Below are 27,385 nucleotides of genomic sequence, written 5' to 3' on the forward strand. Positions count from 1 at the left end.
AGAGGCCCTCTGAAGCCTGGACGCGTCCATGTTCCCCTTGCAATAAACCACAGTTATCTTTGTCATTATCCCCCCCCCCCCATCACTATGCTGTAGGGAAGGCATTGTCGCAGATCGAAGCCAGCATCCCAAGTAAAGGGAAGGCAGGAGGAGAGAAGCTATGGGCACAGGAAGGAGCCCACCATTTAACTCCTAGGCGAGGAAGGATTAGCTAGACCAGAATGCACAGCAGTGTTTCACATGTGCAGGGTGATAAGATTGGCTAGAGAGGGTAGGACCAGACTGGCGGGGGAAAGCTTTGAAATCCCAGTAGAACCCTGCGCCTTGATTCGGGGGAGACAGCATGCCCTAAAGGGGCAGGAGAGGAAGTAACTGTGGAGCATGACCACTGCGGCCACAAGAAGCTCCAAAATTATTTGCTGATTGATTGGGTGGCAACACAGGCAGAGTAAAGCTGAATCTTCCCTTTGTATTTGTACCCCACTCAGCATTTTCATTAGAAAGGCTCTGAAACATAAGTAGAACCTGTAACAATTACACTTGGACTGTTTCTCGGGACACCATGTGCCCTTCATTCTGCTCAGTGTTTCCATAAACTCCGAGCAGATTTAGGAGCATTTATCTTTTTTGTTTTTCCTCTTCAGACCCCCATTCGCATAATTATTAAACGATGGTCATGACCAGACAGGTGAAACCAGGTTTTGATTTTGAGAGGAAATAGATCAGTGAAAAGCTGTTGTTTCTAAGGAGTAAACATGTTTTTAAGGAGCCAACATTTTCTGTTTCTTTAATGGAGCAGAAATCCAAGGCCATGAAAAGAAGAATATCTGACTCAGGACGAAATTGAGAACAAGCGTGAGCTCTGTAAGGAGACTTTCACCATTTAGGATACTAGTATTTGTCTTCTTAATTCCCCAGTGGAATATATTTTCTTAAAATCCAAAGATAGGATTAATTATCTTGGAAGAATCTAATCTCTACCCTCGTGTTTTAAACTGCAAGCAGGGAGACGTTTTAAACATTATGGAAAGAAAAGGAAATCTCTCCTGACAAATAAACGCCTTGAAAAATTATATATTAGCACTAGTCAAGTGCTCTTTCTTTTCAGAAATATTAAAATTGCATATTAGAGTGGAAGGATCCTTATACTATGCTCCTTCCTAATGCCACAAAACATAAGACTTGAACAGTTTCAGAGACAAAAGATTATATGAAACATCCCGCTCTTCCCCTTATGGGAAATCCCCCCCCCATCCCAGGCTCAATCATTTCCTAATGTGAAATTACAGATTTTTCAAATTACCATATAAAACTGCAAAAAAATTACACTTGTGACCACAGAATAGATAGCATACACTATCAATTTGATTTTAAAAGGCATACATCTTTTATACTACCTGTCATTTTTATAATGCCTTTTACAAATTTAATCAATACATTTTAACATTCTATATACTTTAAGTGCAATATACAATAAATATTCAGGTTTCATCTTAAACATGCTTGAGCCTTTAAATTGTTAAAACCGCAGTGCCTTTCAATCTACTTACATAATGTCATAAAATATACATTTCAAGGTAAATGAAGTCAGCTACTTCAATTTAGTCCCTCAAACTGGTAGTAAATGAGAGGTTAACACTATGGTGCCAAACCCATTATTGAGTAAATTTAGCACCTTGGACAGCTCTGTAAAATCTTTATTGCTTTCCTGACCTGCTCGTCATGTTCTGTCCGTGTGTTCAGTGGCTCTCAGCTCTGATTGAAAGGCAATATATTAGATCCCCAACACAAACACGCTTGGGGGCTAGTTCACTGGGAGCATAATGACATGGAGGTGAGAGCAATTTTCTGGTCACCGAAATCCAAGCACCTTGCAGGTCCCTTGCACTAACTCATAGAGGACCAGGCATTTCCTTTCTCCTTCCCATTTGCGGAAATAACTAATAGAAGCTGAATCACACTGGTGAAGCAGTACCAAACGTGGGCTCTCCCGTAAACCCCGAAGCTGATCCTGTCAGGGAAGGACGTTTTGAAATGGGCGAGGTATCATTTCAGGACATCGCTTCAATGAAAACCCAGGCTCCCTCTCCTTCAGCCTGCTGGTCTGCGGCGGCGCGGGGCTGCGGACCCACCGATGGCCCTGCGTCTGGTTGAAAAGCCCCTCCCAGCATCACAGATCAAAGGAGGAGTCAACTTTAGGAACCGGTTCGAGTGTTCCATTTTCAAGGGATGAGTGGTGACGAGCGCTCGGAGTAGTGAAATAAGGAGAAAAAAAATGCAAGTGGATCAAGTCATTAAAAAACTTCAGCACCAAAAATATGAGCTTAAAATATATAGCATGCATATATATATATATATATATATAGCATAAAATATGTAGCTGAGATTTTTGCAGGTTTACGAAAACTTCAAAGATCTTGGAGTTTATTTTGAATTCCCCTCCTTGCGGGTCCTGAGAAATTAATTAAATTAAGAAGCACCGCATCCTCAGTGACAGGGTTGGGGGGGTTGACGTCTACAAGCACAGAGACTGCCCCTCATCTTGCTTTTGTCAAACAGAAGACTTGTATCCCCCGCCCCCCAAAATGAAAAAGGAAAAAAGAAGACTCTCTCTGCCAAGCCCAAACACCGGCATAAATATTTATTTGTAGAAATAAATGAGCCTAGACCCAGAGAAGTAAAATCTTAGTAAGTAAACTATCTCGATCCTGTTTTGTTTCCATCTTTCCCGAGAGCCAGAGAAAGCCGCGAGGTTTCCGTGCGAGCGGGAGAAGCTGAATTTGATCTGGGGATAGGGTGTAGTGTGCCCATGCCGTAGTGAATTATTAACTGCTGTGGTCAGACAATACTGCAAACAGAACGTGGTGAATTATCTGGTAGCTTGCATTAGAAAAATAAAGAAATTATTTCAGATGTATTGATTCAAACCCCATTGATTCTATAATGCTTTTCACTCCTGCTATGAAAAATAACTGGGCTGTTTTACAAAGGGGATCTGGCAGCTTAAGGCGACCATAAATGCTCATTAAGGACTGAAAACCTTCTCTCATGTTTGAATTTAGGACATTATATCTGTCCTAAGGAGTTACTGCAGCATGACAACTATTTTTTCTTACATTACGGAAAATTTAACATTGAGCAGTGCTCATATGTATCTAAAGGCTTTCCAGAATTTTTGCAGAGGAGATGGTGACGGCGGAGTGAACGCAATTATGTCCCTGTTTTCTGATCTGCGTCTCCAGTGTCTGAACATTGAGCAGCGCTGCATCTCCTTGCAGAAATCAACCGTGTAAAATAAAGTTAAGCTTCTTTGGAAAACTTTTACCCGCAGGAAAAGAACCCGTAAACCTATCTTTTTGCCAGTCCCCCATGATGCTCATACACGCCTGTGTGCTTGGTTCTCTGATAAGCCTCATGTATCGCGTATCATGCATTTTACATGTCTCGAGCTACCTTCCCTTTTCACATTCTGGTATCGATGGGTCTGCAGGCAACTAGGGCAGAATGAAGAGGGAACGGCTGCTTTTGGTTAGAACAACACCACCAGAAAATGACCACCCCGCACACCTTGGTGGAGTGCCCTGTGTTATTAGAAACAAGCGTGCAAGCTGGGAAGCCCAAGTTTCATTTACTTGAGGGAGATGCATGTTCTGCAGCGGGGGTGAAGAGCAGAGCATATATCTAGGAAGAGAATGAATGAGCAAATAGGGAAGATGACAAACAATGCTGGAATAGAGAGGAATTGCTATAAAGGAGACTCAGCCAGTCATGGAAATTGGCGCAGGGGGCGCGGCGGGGGCAGGAGGAGCCTTTTGTGAGGAGGGCCTCTGAGAAACGGTGCACTGCCTCAGTGTGTGGGTTGACCACATCCCCCCTTATGTCATGACTGTCCCACACAAGGGAGATAAAGAAAAGAAGTTGAATGCTACATGCTTCTAGTCGCTGAAGATTGATTGGAAATCCCTCGAAAATGACCTGCCTGATAAGGTCATGGTTCCTGGAATAAGCAATTAAGTGCAAAATAAACGCATCTTAGGGATTCATAACACGCGCTGAATGACATCGATTGTAGTCATCTGGTAAATGACCTCACAATCGTATTCAGCAATAAACACATGAACGCTTTATCCTGCTGGTGGCAGACGACTGAGTGATGTATTTTATCTTGCAGCACCAATGATGCTCACCTTTTGACTCGATTAAGCATGTATGTGAACAGGGACAAATTGGTGATTTAGCACCATTCGGGGGTTCCCCAAGCGGTGGCCTTGGCAAAGTGTGGTCAGAGCTGCGACGTGGTCACAATAAGGAGAACCTGCCTGCACTCAGGGGACTGTTTCTGCTTCTCTCCTGACAGGAAGTCATACTCAAGAGGGCCGCGGACCTGGTGGAAGCCCTGTACGGGATGCCACACAACAACCAGGTGAGCGGGCTCAGCGGTCACCTGCAGCCCCCCACTTCCTTCGTGGAGCGGGAAGTATGAAGACTATAAAAGCCCTTTGCACGAGTTCAGAGTTGACGTCATTCAGACACAACACGTCGCAAAGCCATTCAGTCCCCCTCTCTTCTTTCGTAAAACATTTTATTGCCTTTTCTGCGGGATCGTTTTCCTGACGAGAAAAGGCACTCTGTGTAACACGAAATCTTCCGTGAGAATGGACTTCATAACGGAGGAAGAGAGTTACGGGTGCTTTATTTTATTCCTCTCGGGTTTTCAAATCAATTGAGGAGGGAAAAAGGGGTTTCTATTTCTTCTCCTAAAAAGTGTAACAAGCTCTGAATGGAACTGTCTGCTTCTATTTCATAGAGCATGTCCACGTATAGGGTACTGAGTCTGAAAAGTTATTCAGTCCTTTCATTGTGCCACCTGAGTCCATATCCAGGGGACACACCCCACTGATAGTCAGGGACAGACGGTTATCCACAACCTGCCCTTCACTTCAGCAGGAGGCTGAGTTGCAGCAGGTGTGAGTGGTGCGTGCAGCCCCCCGAGTTCCGCGTGTCCCAGGTGGGGAAGGGAAACCCCATAGTGCTCCCATGTTCTGTGAGGTGGTACAGAGGGAAGGCTTTGCTGGTGGGCTTCCCAAGTCAGACAAACTGGTCTGCAGCCCGGCTGTCGTTAAGCAGGTGGGTCCCCTTCAGCGAGATCTCCACCTCCAGCAGCCCGGCTCCTCTGTGTGGAGCACAGGCGTGATGACGTGGGGGGACACGCGAAGGTCTGCAGACACAGGCGCCGTGTTCCTGCGGCTGACCCTGGAAGCCGAGCGCGGCCTGTCCTGAGCAGCCGAGTGCCGGTGTCCCCGGGGGTGTGATGGCATAGCTCACGGGGACGCTCCTTTTCCTTTGCAGGAGATCATTCTGAAGAGAGCGGCTGACATCGCAGAGGCCCTGTACAGCGTCCCTCGCAACCACAGCCAGCTCCCGGCCCTCACTAACACTTCGGTCCACGCAGGAATGATGGGCGTGAACTCCTTCAGCGGACAGCTGGCCGTGAACGTGTCCGAGGCCTCGCAGGCCACCAATCAGGGTCAGGAGCCTGCTCTCCTCCCTCCCACTCCCATCCCTTCCCAACTTCAAGCTGCACCCCCCCCCCCAATTATTTGGCACAAAACAATTAATTTAAAAGTTTTTTCCAAAAGGGGAGATTCCTAGTTAGTGCGCGTCAAATACTAGGGCAGCATCTTGGTTCTAGCTGTTATGTGTGGTGATGTGGGCGAGGGGCTAGAAGGACACCCGCATGCGGCCACCTGCCCGGGACTTCTCCCCGTAAACCAGGGGGACAGATGGCAGAGAGGGTGGGGATGAAGTTCTGAGGGGCCCTGCACTTCCTCCGCGCCCGGGGAGCAGGAACCTGCTAACTTCAAGGCACCTCTCCTAGACGGGGATTTATTTCTGCTCCAAAAAGATGAGTTATCGGCCCTGCATTGCCACTTCTCACGGCCTGCTAAGTATTTATGATCTCCTAAGAAATGTGCCTTTTGCTTGCGTCCCATTTTAATCACAGCGCGAGCACCACGCACCCCCACCCATTAATCACCGGCCCCTTCCCCAGTCTCCCAGGACCGCCACCTCACCCCTGGTTTTGTCCCCACCCCTCAGGTTTCACCCGCAACTCAAGCAGCGTGTCACCGCACGGGTACGTGCCCAGCACCACCCCCCAGCAGACCAACTATAACTCCGTCACCACGAGCATGAATGGATACGGCACCGCCGCCATGTCCAATCTGGGGGGCTCCCCCACCTTCCTCAACGGCTCCGCTGCCAACTCGCCCTATGCCAGTAAGTAGGGATGTGTGTCCTGCTTGTCTGTGCGTTTTCATGCGGGGAGCTCAGCCCGTGCTAGGTGGTCTCTTGTGCCCCTGCCGGGCAGCGACCCCGGTAGGGTGTTGTCTCCAGCAGACAGGGCTGCCCGCCCTGCTCACCTTCTTCCCCCCAGAGCAGCAGGAGGATAGCATCACCAGAACCCAAGCCTGGAGCCAGGTGGAGACGGGTTACTAGCTGGGGGCCCCGGGCAGGTTGCTGTGAGGCTTGGGTAAAATAATGCAGCGAGCTTGTCCTGGTGCCTGGCCCAGGAGAGGCACATTCAGTACACCTAAGTCCTAAGCATAGTGGTGGAATGACGAGAGGAAACAGCACAGTCACACGTTCTAGAACTTCAACTCTCTCCCTTTTGGAATATGACTCCTTTGTTTGTTTGTTTTTAGTGCTTAAAACAACACAGATTTATCATCTCGCAGTTCTAGATAAAAGTGTGCTGGCCGGACAGGGTCCTCCTGGAGGCTCTAGGGGGGATTTGCGTATTTAATGCTCGGAATTTTTCAGTTTTGTGTTTGATGTGTACTTAAAAAAAAAAAGGAAAACCAACCAGTGAAAAAAATACTTTTTTCCCCCAAAAATCTGGCACAATAAATAGTACGCACATACACAAAACAAATGTTCTTTGGTGCCTGTCTTAAAGAGGTTTCGTTTAATAACTTTTTTTGGTACCACCTTCAAAGAACCTCAGCGAACTGGTTACGTGTAAAATGTCACGTGGTGTGTGTCCTGTCCCCCCCCCGCCCCCGAGGATTTTTACCTAAATATTCAGGTTCATCGTGGACAGTGTGGGTGACTGTTGTCTAGCATGTGGCCAAACACTTAGACATTTGGAGAATGACTGGCGATGTGGCGTGTCATGAAGGAATATTCGTGATTTTTTTTGGAAAAAGAGTCTCGGCTAAAAACAGTGGACGTGTGGAGAGAGCTGATCCTTGGAAAGAAGTTACTTCTGAAAGCAATTCTCAGGGCCTGTTGCTTTCTGGGCTCAGCGTGCGCTAAGTTTCTATGTTTCTACTCTGTTTGGAATCAGCAGCTTGTTGAACATTCAAACCCCCCCCCCCCCAATAATCTGCTTACACGAGGTCTGTCTGCTCAGGGGTCAACGTGGGGGGCTCGTTCCACACAGATCTTGATTCATGGGAAGACCGTCTCTCATAGATCCATCAGTTCAGTGTGCTCCCGTCCACTCAATCAGAAAATGTTTCCATCATGACCTGAAAATTAAAAGGTGGCATTCTTAATTAAATCAATAAACTAATTGCTATATGGTAGCAATTCAATTTAAGGGCTTGGATTGCTCTGTCTTCTCAGGCCCGTGCAGACACCAAGCAACTTCAGCCTGAGATAGCATCTGTCAGACTGTGTAAGTTCGAACACTTAATTTCCATTAATTGATTTCCTCCGTGCTCACAAATATAGTATTAAATTCTCAAATAGGCTCTCAGATGGGACAGTTTCATCTGCATAAATGCAAATAAAACAATAAACACAAAGCCCAGCTGATTTGAATTTTTTGCCTCCACAATACTTAATTATTCATAAACCACTCATGTTGAAAAATCCCTCACAGAATTAAAAAAAAAAAAAAAAAAGACAGTCCACTGGTGAGCACACGTTCTGGTGTGGTGGCTGATAACTAATAATGTTGTAACACATGGAACTGCCTGGCTCTACTTCACCCTCCCTCTGTTCACCCCCCCCCCAGCCCCCCACCTCCAAATACTCATCATGATCGCATTCGCCAGCGAGATGAATTGCCTTCCTCAGTGAACCAACAGGATTTTAAGTCAAGGGATATTTAAAAATCAAACCCCAGTGCAGGAGTTTTGCAATTTAAATGGGTGTTGCTATTGAGCGTATTTTCACATTTACAAATCCTAAGAGATGTATAAAAATGCTGGCCTCATTAAAAGAAAAAGTACAGTTTAGAAAATGTTTGCAAACTCTGAGGATGGGGCCCTGTGTTCTGCTTGATGAAGCCTTCACTGCCTTTCGATTGTGTACCACTGAGAACTGATTGCAAGGGGTCACCTCCCCAGAGGGCAGTGGCTGACCATGACTGACTGAATTCCCACTTCTTTAACTTTCCAAAGTCCACGGGGTAAGGCCACGTAAACGGCCGTGGGACTCAGGAGAGGGGAGCCTGTTTTCCTGACTTCACCATTCTAGCTCTGGCTCTTGGGCAAGTCACTGAACTGTTTTTTTGAGTGTCAGCCTGCTCCCTTTGCCCAGGTGTAAAAAGGATGTAATAGGCCCCAACTTGAGCTTGCTTGGCCAGTGGCCTAAGAAGTGAAGGTTCTTGTGCATGATAAAGCAATATATAATGTTCATAACATAGTGTGAGAAATAATACAGTAGAAGGAAGTCCTGGAATTTGAAGTAAGTGCCTGGGAATCACTGGGCAGCATTCATGCTTTCCCCCGGGAGATGACGGAGCTAGAAGGTGAGTGGATGCAAATGCTACTTTTCAGTGTACAGGACGTAGAGTGCACAATGTCTGTCCCCTAAAGTTACCAAGAGATTATTAGCAAAAGATGAAACGCCGGGCAGAGAGGGCCATGGCTGGTAGAGAAGGTGCATCTCCCAAACTCTTTCGTACCCCTGAGCAGCTAGGTGTTCTTTCTGTCCGCACTGCCCAGGTCAGTGCTCTCCTCACTGAGGATTCACCTCCCACTACCAGACTGGGAGTATTTGCATAAGTCTCCTATCTTACTGCTTATTAGTTCGCAAACATTTATGTTCCATTCCACGGGGGGCAGGAGGAATTCAGAGTATTGACTACTAGTTCTGCACTAGCTCCAGATGTTGCGTGAGGTGGTCTGTCCACCTTGCCTCCTGCTCCCCACCTCTCTCTGTGTTGTGGACATTAAAGAGCATTCCAATCTTTAAGGAACTAGAACCTCCTGGGGAGAAGGGACTCACACACACTCACCAGCAGCTGCCAGTGCCTTGTTTCCCTTCTTCCTCACACTTCTCGTTCCAGCAGTGGCCATGCGCTCTCGGGTTAGGCCCCACCTGGGATGCTATCCCTGACACCTCCTCTGTGAAGCTGCTTCTGGTTTCCCTTCCCCACCTCTGCAGAGTTGACATGCTCACTTTTGTGCCACTCTACCCCTCGCAAGAGCACTTTGTCTCCTGGCACATAGCAAACCCACAGTAAACACACAGCGGATCACCACCACCAACAAAGGGTAGCACGTGCCGAGTACCAATGGTGAAAGTGGACAAGCTCCTGAGCGCTCGGGGGAGGCTCATGCTGGAGGGCCAGCCTGAGCGGGGAGGTGGGGTCGCGGTCGGGCCTGAGCCACCTTGTGTCAGGATGCCAGGAGGGCTGCTGACTCCTGCTCTCCCCTTGCCCTTCCCAGTCGTGCCATCCAGCCCCACCATGGCCTCTTCCACAAGCCTCCCCTCCAACTGCAGCAGCTCCTCCGGCATCTTCTCCTTCTCACCAGCCAACATGGTCTCAGCCGTGAAACAGAAGAGTGCTTTCGCACCGGTCGTCAGACCCCAGACCTCCCCGCCTCCCACCTGCACCAGCACCAACGGGAACAGCCTGCAAGGTAAGCCCCAGGCCCCAGGCTGGCCAGCCAGCTGCCTGACTCCACCCTCCCAGGGCCTGAAGCAGATGCATCTCTTGCCCAGGGGACCCGCATGGGCCTGCCTGCCTCTCTCTGCCCTCATCTCTTCTGTTCTTTCGTGGTCACTCTCCTCGGCCCTACCCACCCCTCCTGTGCTGGTGTTGCCTGAGCAGCCCTCCTTCCAACCCCAGCAATTCTGCTCGGGCCCGGGATTTGCTTGAGAATGCTGTTTCCGCTTACTAACGCCATCGTTTCTCTTTTCTCCTCTCTCATTTCCCGTGGTCGCCATAATCAGACCAGTCTTTTGTGGACTCTAGCAAGTTCTCCACTGCAGGGTCTCTCCCGGGACTGGCCTTCTCCTGAAGTAGGTCACTCAACCTTCCCTTCCTGTTGGCTGTGTCAGAGTGAACGTGTGTGGGGCGGATGACGGGAGGGGGTGAGCGGCGGCCTGCTCAGAGCACGCAGGCCAAAGGCCCAAGACTGACCACCGCAACCAGAAACCCAGACACCACTAGAGTGTTCATTCTCTTCCCCATCATGGGATATAGACAACAGCAGAGTCACCAAGAGCTGAAGTGACCTTTTCGTTCACGGAGGGGGAAAAACCCACTTTTAAAACGGGCCCACCGTTCCTTACATTTTCCTTCTGTGCTGACCTCCTTCATCCTCCCACCGCAGGCTGGTGCGATAGGTACTCACGGTGCAGTGCGTGACCTCCGCCAGCTGGGGCGGCAGGGGCTGGTTTCAAACGCAGGCTCCGAAATCCATCCATCTCCCAGGCACCTCACTAGGCAGAGGGGCGCAGACAGGTGTGTCCAGTTCCTCAGGCAGCGCAGAGAGACATCGGGAGACTAACCTGCTACCATTTGCGAAGTGCTGGAGACTGAGCATGCTCTAACTTGATCCCCAAAACTTCCCGATGAAATGCGAGGACTGTTGTGCTCTCCATTGTTCAGGTGGTAAAACTGAGGCATGCAGAGAGAGAACGCCTGCTCACAGGGGATGACTATACCCCCAGCAGGGTCTGTGCCAACCCCTGGCTCACACAGTTCCCCACGGAGCCCTCCTTCAGGGACTGGTAGGCTCCCCTGCCCCTATGGAGGGCAGCCGACTCATTCAGGATTTCTCAGCCCTGTGTCTTGTGTATATTCATCTATACCCATGCACTCTGTGCTGGGCACGTCACACTGATAGACCCTCACACCAGTTCCCCTGGAAACCCCGTGAGGTCAGTACTAGCCCCTGGTGTAGATGGGGAAATTAAGGCCCCTTTGCGCAAGGTCACACGGCTGGTGCCGATGGAGCCAAAAGCATCGCGAATTTGATTCCAGAAGGGCTCAGCCAGACGTTTCTCAGAAGCTGCCTGCAGAGCCGTCTCCTCACAGGGAAGAGGCTCTGACTGGGGGCCCACATCTCAGGCAGTACTATTCGTGTTAGGAAGGGCCCACCCCACAAAGGGCTGCCACGCATTCATGCCAGCCTGGCTCGGTGTGGCTAACGAGAAGGTGCTGCCACCCTCAGGACTCCTCCACTGCAGCTGGGGCTCTCCTGCTGGGTGACTGTGACGTGGGTGGCAAAGGTCTGCTGTGTGTGAGCTGCCAGGCACAAGCTCTGTGGAACAGGGTGACGTCAGGAACAAGGTGTATGGGGTTGGAAGCGACACGTGGTGCCTGAGAAGGCAGGGCTCCGGGGCGGGCAGCAGCCCTGCAGCCAGGTGTCTGCCTGCTGCCCCGGGAGGGAGGAGGAGGAACGGGCAATCGGGACCCTGCCCAGGGTTAGACTCTCCTGGATTCGGGGGGCATTTGGTCACATAGAGATGTGTGTGCATAAGTAATGAAGAAATGGCTTCCAGAGAGGGACACGGACAAAGTCTGAGTATGTCAACCCCAGCGCACTTCCAACCCAAGTCTGCAGATTCCAACAGATTCCAGAAGGACAGCCGGCCTCCCCTCTGCCCCTGCCCCCGATTCCCAGGCGCGTCCCTCAGGCCTGCGGGCCCACTCGGGAACACACTGTCTTTCCTTCGGACTGAGCTCGTGCCCTAGAGTCTTTCCGGTAGTTTTGGTTTATTCGACACTGCCATGGACCAAACATCCCTATTTTGGGGGTTGGCAGTGAAGGAGGTCTGAGTAGAGAAATTAAAGTCCATTCTGATTCCATCCTTCCTGCTGCTCCTGTCCCAACGACGACACTCACCTGGCAGGGCCTCAGGTGTCTGTCCCCCAGGAAAGTGGCAGTCTGACTGTGGGCTCCTAGAACTGAGGAATTACTTCATCTTTCACTTTCTGAGTCCCACTTCTATAGGAAAGGATGGAGGTGGGTTGTAGCATTGCAGGGATGACTCTCGGGCATGTTCCGTTCCTCCACCTCCTCTTCATCGTCACAGTAACACCTAGTGTTTGGACCCACCGAGTTCAGGGTTCCAATCGTTGAGACAGGACAAATGACAAAGGAAGAGTTGGTTAAGCAAATTGACCATGGAAACAGATTAGAGGTGACACATTTAGGCTCTTTAAGTATTTTAAAGGCCTGTTACCTCCAACTACCACTCTAATTGTACCTCAGTCTGTTTTTGTTTGTTTAGCCAACTCCTTAAACACCTAGCCCCAGCACCCCTTTGTTAGCCTTCTCTAGTGACTGCAACTGGTTATTCCCCAGGAAAAAAGCACTACAGTCTCACAGGATGGAGATGACAGTGGTCACAGCCACCATTGGAGTGTAGGCTGTTTGTTGTCCCCGTGTTACAGCTGCAGAAACAGACGTATCGCCAAGGTAGCTCACAAGTGTTACACAACTGGCAGGTAGGGGGAGCCTGCGGCTAACCCCAGACAGACTGGCTCCGTGTAACCCTTAGCTCTGTGGCCACACTGTACTCAAGCCACTGGGCTAGGTGCACATAGACTGTACAGTCCTGACCTTAAAAACTTTCCCTGTAGGAAGAGAAATGCAAAACCACAGTAAAGAAGGCAGGGAGAGGCTGGCACCATGCTGTGGACGTGCAGACGGAAAGATTAGGGAGCCTCCGAGAGAGGGCTGCCTTTGGCCTGGACCTCGGGCGCAGGGATGTGGAGGATTCAGTAAAAGCTGAGCCTGAGAGTTTTGTGCAGTAACCAGTAGGCCCCTCAGCATCCTGGGGCACAGATGCCGAGAAACAAAGAAGGTTGCACAAGGAAGTCCTTAGCAGGAAGTCATAAGCTCCATTCTTTACATGCATCTTATACGTCACAGTTTCTACTATGATCCCAAGTGCCGTTGTGTCCCAGGCAGGTAAAACCTTTGACACTGACTGTATGTCTTGAGAAATTTTTTTAGGTCAAGGCAACTCTTACTTTCAGCACTTCTGGAGGCTCACAAAATATACTGTTAAAAAAATAATAATTAAACATTGTGGTCAAACAAATCTAGAAGGTGTTGCTTACTGAATGGCTGCCGTGGAGATCCACAGTGCACTTCAGTGACTGAGGGTTCTGACACGTCCTGCAGTTAAACAAACGAGATTCCATTTCGTTTTCTGATGTTTTTTTTTCCCCAAAGAACCCTTTTCCAACTGTTAAGACCAAGGAACACCCATTAACAACTTTGGAAAATGCAGCTCCATTTTGGATGTAAAGAGAACATGTAGAGACATCTTCCATTCTTTTCTAGAGAAAAGTCACTGATAAGTCCTGATTCTAGACTCCAGGTATTTCTGTCCTCATAGGTCACCAGCGTGCTCCTTGTCATGGAGACACCCTCCCCTTCTCCTAAAGCCAGCGCCCCCTGGAGCAGGGATTCTTTGTGATTTCAGGCCTCAGAGGACTGCATCAATCAAGAGGGGGCAGTCCCCAGAAGGCTGTCACCATGCCCTGGGACCCTCCCCTGATGTAGTGATTTTAAACCCCAACCATGTCCCTGACAGTCGGTGCAGTGAAAAATGAAGAACAAAAGGCCAGAGCACCCACATACTGACTTTCTTTCCCCGCTTGGTTGAAACTCAGCCTGGCCGGCCCCGCCCAGCTCTGCACGCCGTCTGCTAGTGAATCTTGGGGAATTGTCTTTCTCTTATGCACATGTTCAATGTGTGTACGGTCTCCCCTCGTTCTGTTTGGCGAGCTCCTGATTCTTCCCCCTGCAGCGGTTCGAGGAAGGCCACGTTCTGCCCTGTTGCTGCCAGACTTCCCGTTTTGTCTTGTTCTTACCCAAACATGGAAACTGTCCTGCAGAAAGTGGCTGTCCCAGGACAGGGTCGCCCTGCCGCAGGGAAGATGGCCGTCCCCTCGGTCTTGTGATAGCTTGGCCCGTGTGGCTCTCTGACGGTGCCGTGTCCTCGTGGCACTCGTCACGGGCCCCGTTTAGGCAAGTCAGCGTGCCAGCAGCGTTTCTGGAACATTCCAAGCTTCAGACACCCGGCCCTCTCACCCACATAAGTAATCTCAGGGATTGCAGCACAGAGACAAGAAACACAGCTCCCAGAAGCTTTGGGAGTGTCCCTGCAGTTTGTTTAGGAAAATGCCTCTTTAGAGGTGTCTCAGCTTGGAGGCCACAAATGATGATCTTTTCCCAAACGTGCTCATCACTAAGGGTTCTGCCTCTGGACTTTAGGAAGTCGCAGGTGAGATATAGCCCCCCCAATGTAATACCCAAAATTCTGGGTGTAGGTACAGAGGGGCCTCTGGGGAGGGGTCCATGGCTGTGTTTGGACCCACAGAGAAGTCAGCGAGGCAAAGGCAGGAACGGTGTGCAGACCAGAGCCAGCCGCTAGGTACCCTCAGATATGTTTGATTTGAATTATTTGCTAACCTGTATAAATGGAGCTATTTGTTTTTGTAAATCCACATCTTTACCTTCTCTTGAAGCAGCGCAGATCTGATGGCTAGGAGCAGGCATCCCCACACGGCAGCATTTGGGAGTCACTGTCTCTCTAAAGAAGGAAGGGGTGTCCTTGGCAGTCACCTCAAGCCTGCTCAGGGCACTTGGTCCCAGCCTGGGCTCTCGGGACGCTGACGTTTGCACCGCCTGCGTTAGGAAGAGCCGCTAGCTGTGGGCTAGCACACCAGTTAGCCTTGCTTTAGCTCCTAACGGGGCCCTAGTGGAGGTTTGATCTAATTATTCTAACACATTAGGCCAGGTACCAAAACTCGGCTTAGATTTTGTTTTTTTTGATTCTGGACATCCAAATGGGGTGTTTTCAGGCTCCACATGATCAATGTTGGCTGAATCCACTGACAAGCAGAAAGCTTGTCAGTTTTTCTACTTTGCTCTGTATCATGCGGACACTGCCCGATTACCTGGCGATGCTGCGGGGGGCTGCCTTAATGCCAGGCACACAGTACTTTTTGGTGGAAGGCAAAAGGAGACTTGCTTCTTTCGCCATAGGCTTAGAAAGGCCTGCCTTTAATAAGGGGACCTGGACCCACTTCCAGCCTGGAGAAAGGTCCTTGGGGAGGCACAGCGGGCACCAGGCAGGGACCCCTCCCTCTTACCTTTGGAGCTACAAGCATCTTGAATTCTCAAGTTAAGGCTCAGATTGAAGTACTGAGTGCCCTGTTTCAGTCAAATCTAGGGCTCATTTGAATCTTAGGGGGACTGCATTTCCAACTGATCCCAAATCTTTGGGGGTTTAAGTTGGTCTGCATTTGGCAAGAGACACTTCCTGTTTCTAAGAAAAATGGCTTTTGAGGGCTTAAGGAAAAGGCTCCAGGAGCTTTTGGCCTGCAAAACGGCTCTTGCAAAACAACATTTGGATGATTTACGTGTAAATGAATCAGAAACATGTGGATTAAATTTCCTTGTGAATACAGATGGGTTTAAAAATTAACGGAAAAAGTGTTTGGCAAAATACTTATTTTTTTAATTGAATTTAAAATGTCATGGGTGGGGGAAGGGAAGCACGAGGTGTGTGGGGAGCCCCTCGGGGCTCTGAACCCGGCCTCGCCTCCCTGTGTCTACTACAGAATCTGTGTTAATTGGGGTTCAATTTTTTTTTTTAATGGCACATTCCTCCAGACAAGAGATTTGGGAAATAAAGAGGGTCACTTCCTAGATGCAGTCATCACTGACAAGAACATTAATTTAAATTTAGAATTGCCAATAAAAAGAAAGCAATGACTTTGAGCATGCTAAGCCATCGCTGTGAGCCAAAGATGGCTGCCGCTCGCTTCTAGTGCAAAGGTCTCTCTCATCCCGTGTATTTCAAAGTTGCCACACTGTATTCCTTGCCTTTTAGACACCCTTTATTCCTCACACCAGCACATGAAATGTGCTGCATGGCATGGTACCTTTTGGATATCAGAGGAAACAGCCCAGAGAAGTTAGACAACTAACACCAGGTCACACAGCTAGTTGAGCAGCAGAAGGGATGGGTCAGAAATAACAGCAGCTAATCTCTGTTAGGTCTTTCCTGGGAGCTGGACCTGGGCCACGCACTTCCCATATGTAATTTCACCTAAATCTTCAACAACCCTAGGGATAGCACCGCATTTGCAAACACCGATTGCCTCCTCAGCTAGAAAATGCAGTTAGAGGCTGGCTCAGGAGCCAAGAAACCACCCCAGGGGGCCACACTGCTGAGCAGGAAACCAGACGTGGGGTGAGGTCTGTCGGGTCCCATGCTCTTCCAGCCACGCTGCGCGGCCTCCTAACTCGGAACACTTGGAGAGATTTCTGATTCCCCAAACAGCCTTCCCTCTTTCCCTGCCTCTCACCCAGCTCTTCCGGGCTACAGTTTTCTAGGGCAGATTCAGACCATTCTAGAACCCCGAGTGAAGCAGCGGTATAGGGACATTCTGGAGTTCCATGCAAACCTGCTTTCTCCTCCTCCTCTGCGCTCTCTCCCAACCGCCCAGGCCGTGAACAAAGCTGCTGTCGGGCCGCTGTCGGGGCCGCTGCCTCCTCCCAGGCCTGGGGCCCGCGTGGGGCCCTCAGATAGCTGCTCTAGTCATCAGTCTCGGAGCCAATACCGAGCACAGAGAGCCATGGTGTTCTGTAGAAAGTGCTGGCGGTTGGGATGGACCAGGTTTTCATTTTCTATTTTGGAAGTGAGGGGAGAGAGAAGAAGAGGAGTGACAAATCGAAAGTTCTTACTGTTCTGCAAGGTTTGGGGCTGTGACTCTCCCAGAGGTATTCAAACTATGCAACAACGTCCCAGTGATGTTCTGAAATTGAAATCAGATTCGGAGGGATGTTTAGAATCTTCTGTTCCGTTCAAGACACATACACAGGCTGGTATATTCCCGTTCTTAATAAAGTACATGGATATTTTCTACAAAACCTCATTCCAGGGAAGATGAGAGCACACTGTGGCGAATAGTCAACCAGCAAAGTGGTGTGTGGGTGTTTTTTTCCATCTTTTTTTTTTTTTCCCCTCAGTGAGAAGTTGGGAGGCAAAAACCATTGACTTTTGTCTTCTCTTTCCACAGCGATATCTGGCATGATTGTTCCTCCCATGTGAAAGAATTGCCTTGAAGAATTTTATTAATGAAGAGGTTGGATTCTGCTACAGAGAGTAATCTGATACAAGTCCCAGAGTGGAACTTTTAACTCAGGCCTTTTTAAGAGGAATCCCAATAACTGCAGATTTTTAAACAAACAATATCACCGACCTTGCAAATACTGAAATTGGAAGGGATCTGTGCGTGCAGGGTGTTGGTTCAAGTTGTACCTCCCAGATGTTTGGGGGATATATTTATTCTGTGTTGATAATGGCAAATCCTCTTTTTCTTTTTCTTTCTTTTCTTTTTCTTTTTCTTTTTTTTTTTTTAAGCTTAACTCTGAGGTCATTTGTCTTTTATAAAACATAAAGCTGTATACAAGGGACACTATAAATAAGACCCCATGTTTTAATTTATGATGTTTTTAAAGCTGTGTAAAGGGAGAATGAAGTGGTGATATTTACAAAAAAGTGGAAAAAAAAAAAAGAAAAAAGAAGAGAAAAAAAAAAAAAAGCTTGTATGGGACAGAATAGGAATGCCAGTTAGATTTTTTTAGAGAAAACTAAGAGTCGGCTTTTGCGCCTTAAAGCATATCAAATGGTAGTTAGCTCAGACCGTGCATTTTCAGTATCTAACTTAACATGCCACCCCTTAGCAGTGCAAGCTTATTTATCTCTTTTGTATTGTTGTCTTAAGTAACTGTGTAAATAAATGCAGCCTGGAAAGTTAAAAAGTGATGTGAAGTGATCACATTTTTTTCCCTTCACCTAAAAAATCCAGTGCCTCTAGACCAGATTGTTAAAACTGCATATTTAAACCTGATATCATTCTCACTTTTAATTATGTCAACTTCTTCTGAAGCCGATGGCCTCTTGAGAGCTTGATGACACACGCAGTGTGTGGGGATCTCCTTTGAATCTTTATGGAACAGGGTCCAGGCACGGAATTCCACAGTATGCCCTCCAGTTATCAAGCCAAAATCCCTCTTATGCTCCCGCCATTTACAAGGTGAACGTTTACTCCTCCTAAATGCTGACTTCACACCTATCCCCAAGCAGAAAGCAAGATGGCAGGTACCCCCCCCTCCCAGTTTCCCTTGGAGATACTTTGTAACATAATAGATTAAACGGATAGGTTAAGTGCTTTGGAATTAAGAGTAAAAGGAAACTAGGAGAAAGGAGAAGTAGGTTGAGATTTCCAAAAACATCAAGTTTTCTGTTCTAGGGCAGTGTTTGCTCTCATTATCTGGGAAGTGTTCTTAAAAATCAGAATGAATCGCAAAGATGCAGCAAAGCTATGAGGATGCAGTTGCCTGATATGTTTTTCTTTGCTGTTGTGTTTTTGTATGTAGCTATAAATACTGTAGATTTTTTTTGTGACTTTTTTTTTGCCAAAGTTGTTGTTCTATTTATACATTTTAATGTCTTAAGACAGTTTTTCAATATCACAAAAAGATTTTACCGCATATTTTGCAAAGGAAAAAAAAAAAAGCTCACTACCTTTAGCTTGCACATACTTGCAAAGTTAATTAAAAGGATTTCTGTTTTAAAGGGGATTTTGTAAAATATCCATATAAATAATGTATTTATCTTTGGAATTTGTACATTGCTTTCCCCTTCTTCCTTTTCCTCCCACCCCAGTTTATTTTATTGTGTATGTTTGCTATGTGAAAAGTGCGTATTTGTTTGGTCACCTACAGTTGTATTAGCTGTTCCAATGTGATTTTTAAACATTTCATTTATAGTTATTTTTAGTATTGTTTTAAACCATGCTTCAATTTTTTTAAATTTCCACCCAAAAGCCATTGTCTATTTTTGTATTATTTGTAAGTTAAGAAGTTTTTTCCAATATATGGCAAAAAAAAAAATAGTAGCATATTATTCTTGTAGCATTTAGTTCTGTAGATGAAAAAAAAATGTATCCTTTGCTTTGGAAGCTTACAAAAAACAACAACAACCCCTAATGCTGTTTTACTCTATTAATATGCATGGAATCTCTCCCTCTGGAGTGACGCATTTTGTGCATTAAATTCGGGGGAGAAACTTCATAGAAATCAATGAACATTCTTTCTTAAGTCTGCTTGTATATTTCCTCTGTCTTTCACATAAATATAAACCAGCAGATTGGATGCCTTAACAATGCAAATCATATTCATTTCACTTGTACATTGTAACTGTGCACCAGAACTGTCAGTCATCACTAACATTATAAGAAAAAAGAAAAAAAAAAACAAAAAAAAAAACAAAGAAATCGAAAAGCACAAAAGAACTGTTTTGTTACCTTAAGACAATGTAACTTTTTCTAGTAGAGCAAGAAATTTACAACAATGCTGCAACTGTGCATGCCCCCATATGGATTTTGCAATGGTTTTCACTAGACTTGTCAGAGTGCGATTTTTATGGGTTGCGGTGGGTGGGGGAGGGGAGTTGTGGGAGGGAAGGGAGGGGAGGAAAGCTGATTTTTCATGGTGAGAAATAATAATGATGATTAATAATAATAAAAAAAACTGGAAAATGTAAGCAAGGTGGACGCATTGCTTCTCGGTACTCAGAAAGGTTGTCTGAATTCGTGTGGTAAGCGCTGGTCTGAAGATGTATACAATTTAAAGCCATATTTTGTCTGGTGAGCCCCTTAACTGTTCGTGAAGGAATGGTCAGCCGGCAAGGTGTCCGACTCAAACCCTGACGACAAACGCCACCCGTCTGTCAGCCATGTGTAGTGGTTAGAACTTTTCTTGAAAGTCCAAAGAGCCTTTAAAATTAATTTGTGTTTTGTTGCCTCTATTTGTATTGATTAGATGAAAAAGACATTCTGGCCCTCTGATCTTCTTTCTTCTACAAAAACTTTTACAAGGAAACAATGTTCCCCTAAATACAGAATATGGCTTTAAGAAGAAAATGAAGTAGCGAATTAAATTAAGATTTCAGTTTTTGGGGAAAAATACAGCTTCTGGATGACTGGATCGTATAACATGCCCTGGCCTCACATTGTACTAGATGCAGCTTAACGAAGTCATCTCTAAATCTACTAACCTTTCACCTTCTTATCAAACTTTTTGAATAGACACACACTGTACAGTCCAATTGTTAGAGAACCTAACTACTGTAGAGATTGTTATAATTTTTTTTTTTTTTTGCAAAAATTCAAGCTGTAAAAACTTTTCAACTTTCACAATATTTAATTAAAGTTTCTTCCTGTCTGTGATGGCAGCTCCTAGTTGTGTATTCATTTCAATGTTTCAGATGAGCCAAAGTCCAATATAGTGGAAAAGATCTGCCTTTGCTATTACTCAGACCAGTGTTGACACCCAGAGAAAAGAAATTAGGGTAGTCCTGGGACACCCACTTTCTTTGTATATCCTCAGGGATTTGCTAATCTGGGATGCAAATTGAACACGCACAGCGTACTGCTGCCCTCTGCTGGCAGCAGCTGGACACACACGTGCCGGGGCTGGCCCACAGAGGAGCCCAGAGCCCCAACAATTCCCCCAGGCAAGTAATGAAATGCCCCCCACCCCGCCCTGTGACTGAGCTGTGAATCCAAGACTTGGCCATTCTAGAACACCATCCTCGGTGCTACAAGTCTGAACCACGCTCTTCCCATACAGCTGCTAATTAATCCCTGTGAGCCTTTCGGCCAATTAATTATGTGCCCTGGCTCATGGACGGAGAGGCACGTGTGAGCTCAGAACCTGTGTGAGCTCCGGTGTTAAATCCCATGTGGATGAGACGCTTTCCCTGTTGGACAAAACCAAGTTTACATGGAGTCGAGCCTTCCACACACACCCAGTAGGTCCGTGATCCGGTAAAACTGTTTCACTTGAGCGTTCATCGCGATCATAAGTCTTCCCCATGGCACATTCCGTGCTTTTCCTGCTTTGCAGTTGTTGGACATGATAAGGTTAATGATGCTTGTAAAATGTCTTGAGAACTCAGCAAATAGGCCGTAGACCAACAGCGATGTGGTGGTCGGAGCTAATAGGGTGTCACACCACCACCATCACGAACAGTTGTGCTGGGCACTGTTGACACACATTTGCTCCGGAACAGAGCCCAATTTGAGATAATGACAGAGTGGAACGAATTAAGCAGAGACGTTACCATCCTTTTCTTAAAAAGGGGAATCTACGCTGATTAGTTTGGTCATTCCATATGCATATTTGGAATTCTATATTGGATGCAGACAGTTAACAAAAATAAACAAGGGGCATCTGCCCTCAGGACACTAACAATCTCAACAAGGCAAATCTATACCCACATAAAAGTTGTCTGGAACGGTGAGACAGGTGCCCCGCCGTGCTCCACACAACAGGGCCCACGCTGTGTGCAGACTCCCACTCCCTTGAGGCCTGATTCTCGGAAGCATGCATGCATTCACCAGGAAGGTTTACAACGCATCTGGCACGAGGCAGGGCATGGTGGACTCCACAGGGAGCCCAGAGACAGTGGCCCCATCCACATGGAGCTTCCAGTTGAGTGGGGCAGGCAGACATCATGCACCCACACATGTGTTTTCTAACTAACCAACAATAGCAAAGAAGAAAAAGTCTCAAGTGCTCTGAAAGGGTATTACAGTAGGGTCTGATTTAAAAGCCTGAGGGGCTGGGGAAGGTTTCCAGAGAAAGCAACATTTGAGCTGAGATGTGAAGGATGAGGTCAGGGGGAGGGGGAGGGCACCTTAGGCAGGGGGACTGAGGGCAGGTGTGAGGCTCTGAGCTTGGGGCATGGGTGTGGTGCGTTCAAGAACAGTCTGTGTGAGTGGAGTGTGCACATGCGCAAGACGGACTGTAGAGCTTGGGAAGTTCAATTTCGAACACACACTGAGCACCTACTGTGTGCTTGGCACCGTCCCGGATGCTAGGATGCAGCAGGCAGACCATAGTTCCTGCCCATTGGGCCTAAGGCACAGCAGGGGCTGTCCTGGTTAAACAGGAGGGGGTGAGTGAGGTCAGAGCAGACAGAGCACCTCACTTTCTCCAGGCAGTTGCTCCCACGTGGGATGTGGGCCCAGAGATGCCCATCTTTCACTTTTCAAGAATGCCAGGTCTGTTGTCGGGTTCTGGTTTGGGGATTTTTTGACATGAAATTTTCATTTTTTAAAACGTTGTCATCCAACCCAAAAATAGTGCTTTCTAAATACTGCACTGAGCAAACAAAGTCCATGAGCTCTAGAAGGTCAGTTTGGGACTTCTGGCCCAAACCCGTTACCAAAGGAGATGTCTGCACAGCCCGGTCTGAAGGTCGTGGCGATGCGTCGGATCCAGGGAGAAGCAGCAATGCGGTGAGGATGGCATGCCGAGTGGTGTGCCAGGAGCTCTCGAAGCAGGTGAGGGCAAGCAGGGCGTGGAAGGCCACGGCCAATGCCCCTGAGCTGGCTATATGCGAAAACATGACTGACATTAGCGGACAGGAAGAGGAATGCTCTGGGGACATGGCACAGGTCACCGTGAGAAAATACCCTCTGCTCTGCAGCACCCACATTCAATGCAAAACGTATAGATCGGCTTTGTTTCTTTCCATCTCCTTTTGCTTTGCAGAAAGGCCCTCATGAGCAAGCTCATTTTAAGCAGCCTGCCAGACAAATGCACGCTTCCCAACACACCCTGCCCAGGGCCGTGCCTCACATCACTCACAGCCTCAAGAATGTTGCTCCCGGAATTATCCTTTCTCCCCGACATCATCCATTTCTCCTTCCTCAATATGACTTTCTGATTAGCATACAAATATATATAATCTTTACAAAAGAAACTATCTGACCCCACTCTGCCTTCCCTCTGCCCACCGTCCTTCTGCTCCCCTTTGTGGCAAGTTTACTGTGAAGAGCTGTGTGGGGCTCGCTCTTTTCATTCCTGCTCCTGATCTGCTACAGGAGACGTCCCTGCAGGGACGAGTCGTGAGCATCTTCGACAGTGCAAACAGGGGATTGGACGTACATGTGAGAAGTCTGGCCCTGGCAGCTCCATGGAGGGTGAGCCGCAGAGAGGCAGAGACACAGAGGGCAGTTTAGGCGGCAATGGTCCAGGCAAGGAATGAAGGAACAGCGTGGACTAGGAGGGTGGCCAGGAGGCGAGCAGATGGGGTTAGAAATAGTCAACCCTGTGATTCTAGCCAACCACACTGTAGGACAGAGCTCAAAGCTGCCGAGAGACCAGGTCTTCAACACTCTCACCGCCAAATGGAATGATGATCATGTGACCTGAGAGAGGCGTTAGCTAATGCGAGGGTGGTCATCACACTGCAACACGCCGATGAACAGGCACGCCTTAACCGACACAGTACCGTATGTCAGTTATATCACACTTAAGGGAGATTTCGGGGACAGAGCCACCAGAATTTGGTGACTGATACAACATGGGGATGGAGGGAGAAGACAAAGACAAGGTAAAATTCAATGTTCTGTTACGAAAGAACTGGTTGGTTTCTGGGGGTGGGGAGGGTTCTCCACCATGAAGTTGTGAGGCTTGATGGAGAAGCCCTTCCCTGCGGTCCCCTTCGCTCTCCTCCCTCCGCTCCAAAGGCTTCTATATTTACATCAGGAATGAAATTCAGTTTCTGGAACGGGAAATATTTTGTTATTATTATTTTTTTTTAACTTAAGCATCAAGCAGTTTTATCTCTTCTCTCTGGAGAGTTATGCTACAGTGGAGCTGATTTTTATCTACTTAGATGCTTTCCCCCACTGATTGGAGAATTTCCACATTTTATATTAAGAACGAGGGGCCGGCCCTGGCCAGTTTGGCTCAGCGGTTAGAGCGTCGGCCTGCGGTCCGGAGAGACCCGGGTTCGGTTCCCGCTAAGGGCATGTACCTCGGTTGCAGTTTGTCCCCGGCCCTGGTTGGTCGTGCGGGTGGCAGCCACTCGATGTGTCCCTTCACGTCGATGTTTCTCTCTCTCCCTTCCTCTCTCTCCCTCCCACTCTGTCTATATAAAAAATGGAAAAATATCCTCGGGTGAGGATTAAAAAAAAAAAAAAAAAAGGATGAGGGGCCGCCGGAGCCCCAGAGTCCTGAAGCCCAGGCCTGGAGGCCGGCTCTCGGCAGGGAATGTCTGGCACAGGGAGCTGCGCTGTTCGGCTCCACAGCGGAGCTGGCAAATGGTAACATTCTCTCAATAACACAGATGTGGGTGGGATTCCGCCAGGACAGTCGTGGCCATAGGATGAAGGTAACAAGGGAAGGTGAATTAGAACCAGGCCACTTCCGTATCTTCTCTACCACATCTGTTTATTCAAGACGCTCTTACCGAGGGCTGCCTATGTGCCAGGCACGACGCTAGGGGCTGGGGTAACAGGGTGTCCCAAATAGACCCATTTCCTTCCCCCACCAGTGCCTGAGGAGGACACAGACATGAATCAAACCATCACATACACAGAATTTCACACCAAGATAAACGCTACTGTAACCCCAATATATCTGAGAGCATCTCTCTGCACAAAGTTAAGCTTACTTCAACACCCAAACCGCATTCTTTATTCAGATCCCTTGGGGAGATTAAAAAGAATCTAAATTTCCAGTCCACAGCCGCATCCGTTACACTTCTCTTTCCTCTACTTCTTCTCACTCACCTTGCTCAGACCCCGCCTCCTCCACCATCGCACGCTCCTCCTCCTCCGTTCATTCCCTCTTCTGACGGCTCCCTTTCTTCTGCTTTCTGTCCTCATTCCCCTTTTCTCTGTCTGTGCAACCGTCCTGAGCAGTGTTGGGGTCATCGCTGGCGCTCCAAGCAGAGCCTTACCCTGGTGATTCCAATTCCCAGCTGGGTAGCCCCTCCCCTCCTCTCTACCTTTATTCCTACCCGCCCCATGGGTTTATGGCCTGGAATTCTAGGGTCCTGCTCGGCTTCTCTTCAGTCCTTTAAAAGCCGTTGCACAGGTCAGGGACCCCCAATACTGCTCTCTAGAGTCAAAGGCAAACACTGCTGCCCCACACTTCATGTGTTAGACAGCACCGCAGCGCGGGGTGCCCAACTGGGAAGGCCAACGCTGAGCCCCCACCTTCCCCCCACGAGCACGGGATCCCGGGGCACACCCTCGGGGGCGGGAGCTGAACCTAAAGGCGGACCGGGAAGATGCAGGTAGAGATCAACAGGGAGATGGCACTGATGGTGACTGGCATTCCGTTGGGGGCCTTCTCCCATGCGAGGAGATCATCTACCAACTTTAGAGAAATTTGTTAAATTCTCATAATGGTCATGTATAGGGGGGTAATTATCCCCAGCTGAAAACGAATAGCTCACCAGCCTTGTGTGAGGACAGAGGGTCCCCGTTGGACCTTGAAAGCCATCTATTTTAGACATATGGACACAATAGTTAGCGTATATATGGAATGGATTAACCCAATAATCAGTATGTACTGAAAATGACTTCAAAACAAGAAACTCAAATTCTCTAATTCTCAGTTCCTCAGCTGTTCAAAAGAAGTGACAATAAGACTATTGATTTTTAAAGGTATCTAGGAAGACAATGTTTAAAAAGCCACACACTGAGTTATCATCCAATGTCTGGCACATATGAGCTACTGTGTCAATATTAGACACGGTGATTCCTCTGTGTGTGTGTGAACAGATACGTAGGTCACAGATACAGAGATATATGATACTACTCATAATAATATATTAAACTGATAGAAAACGGATAGATATTAGGTTGTTCCATGTTTCTTAATATTATATACAACATATAATGACATTCTTGATTTGAAAAAATAAAATTCTTTCAAGTCCTTTCTCTTTCTTTTTTTTGTTTTTTATCCTCACCCGAGGACATTTTTTCCATTTTTTTTTTTACTCGGATAGAGCGGGAAGGAGAGAGAGGAAGAGAGAGAAACATCGATGTGAAAGGGACACATCGAGTGGCCGCCACCCACACGACCCAACCAGAGCCGGGGACAAACTGCAGCCAAGGTACATGCCCTTAGCGGGAACCGAACCCAGGTCTCTCTGGACTGCAGGCCGACGCTCTAACCGCTGAGCCAAACCGGCCAGGGCTCAAATCCTTTCTCTTTCTTAACAGCAAACCCTGCTGTAACCCTGACATCCAGGGGGTCAGTCCAAGGGAAGGGGTCCTCACTGACCAAGAGAGAACTTCCCCCACCGCCCCCACATCAAACCACGAGGTGATGGTGGCTGATGCACGAGCCCAGCGATACCTGTGCCTGAACCAGCTCTCTCTACACGTCAGTACCGGAGAAGCAGCCGCCAGCTCCAGACAGAGACGTTCCGAGCCCTGCCCGGTGCCTCGGGAAGCAGACTCGAGGGCCCGGCACTGCAGCTGAGGGTGCGAGTGGAGGCAGGGACCTGGGGCACAAGGACGAGTAGAGAAATACTTCCGATATGTTGGCATCCATTTCTTGACACATGATCCTGCTAAGCCCCCAGAGTTCAAAAACCTATAAAATCAACAGGTCCAGGGACACGCCTTGGGCGACCTCGCGTAGGGTGAACGGAGTTATGGGCGGACGGGAGGAGCCTGACTGTATTCAGAACGAGCACTCTCTTGCACTGACTTATCCCTGCGGCACCCACTCCCTCAGGTATCGAAGCGGTTGGTATATGCTGGTCTTTGCCCTCGGAGCTGGTGTAAGAAGAGCTGGACATGGGTAATCACCCGGTGCAAAAGCAAATGAATCAAGCAAACGTGTGATTCCACGCTGAGGAGAGCCCAGGGAGGGACCTCAGCGGGGCGCTGTCTCCGTCCGCATCTCCCTGAGGCCGGGCCGGCCGCGCACCTGCTGTGGCCCATGGAGCCCCCGCTCCCATGACGCGTGCAGGGGCCTCATGTGACGGTGAAGCTGGGCTTGGCTCTTACCTGGAAAAGATTATCTTAAAAGGCAGTGGTGGGTACACCTGGAAGGGATACAGAATATTGTTGAGTGTAAACTGTGGTGGGAAAACGATAGGTTAGGACAACTGTGACCTGAGCTAAGCAAAGGTCAACCATTTAGTAGAAGTGCCTCTGATGTCGGGAAAGGCAGGCGTGTGCCTACTGAACTCAGATTTCGAGAAGGGCCGGCTATGGGTAGCTGCGTTGATAAGCTGCTACGTGAAAGGGAGACGCGCAGAAAGGAGCAGCCTGTTGTACAAA

The 27,385-nt window shown here is 48.1% G+C and overlaps 1 protein-coding gene across 3 annotated transcripts in view; it reads left to right on the forward strand.

The window, feature by feature from the left end:
• Positions 1–19,535, forward strand: part of EBF1 (EBF transcription factor 1) — a 377,140-nt gene extending 357,605 nt beyond the window's left edge. For all 3 annotated transcript variants that reach the window (XM_036282000.1, XM_036281999.1, XM_036282001.1), the window contains exons 12-16: positions 4,358–4,423; positions 5,350–5,527; positions 6,100–6,279; positions 9,684–9,878; positions 17,294–19,535. In XM_036282000.1, the coding sequence (XP_036137893.1) occupies positions 4,358–4,423; positions 5,350–5,527; positions 6,100–6,279; positions 9,684–9,878; positions 17,294–17,325 (651 nt within the window). In that variant the 3' untranslated portion in view covers positions 17,326–19,535. The remainder of the gene's footprint in view (positions 1–4,357; positions 4,424–5,349; positions 5,528–6,099; positions 6,280–9,683; positions 9,879–17,293) is intronic.
• Positions 19,536–27,385: the final 7,850 nt, after the last annotated feature.

The sequence above is a fragment of the Molossus molossus genome, unplaced genomic scaffold (assembly GCF_014108415.1).
Source record: "Molossus molossus isolate mMolMol1 unplaced genomic scaffold, mMolMol1.p scaffold_m16_p_4, whole genome shotgun sequence".
NCBI classification, from domain to species: domain Eukaryota; kingdom Metazoa; phylum Chordata; class Mammalia; order Chiroptera; family Molossidae; genus Molossus; species Molossus molossus.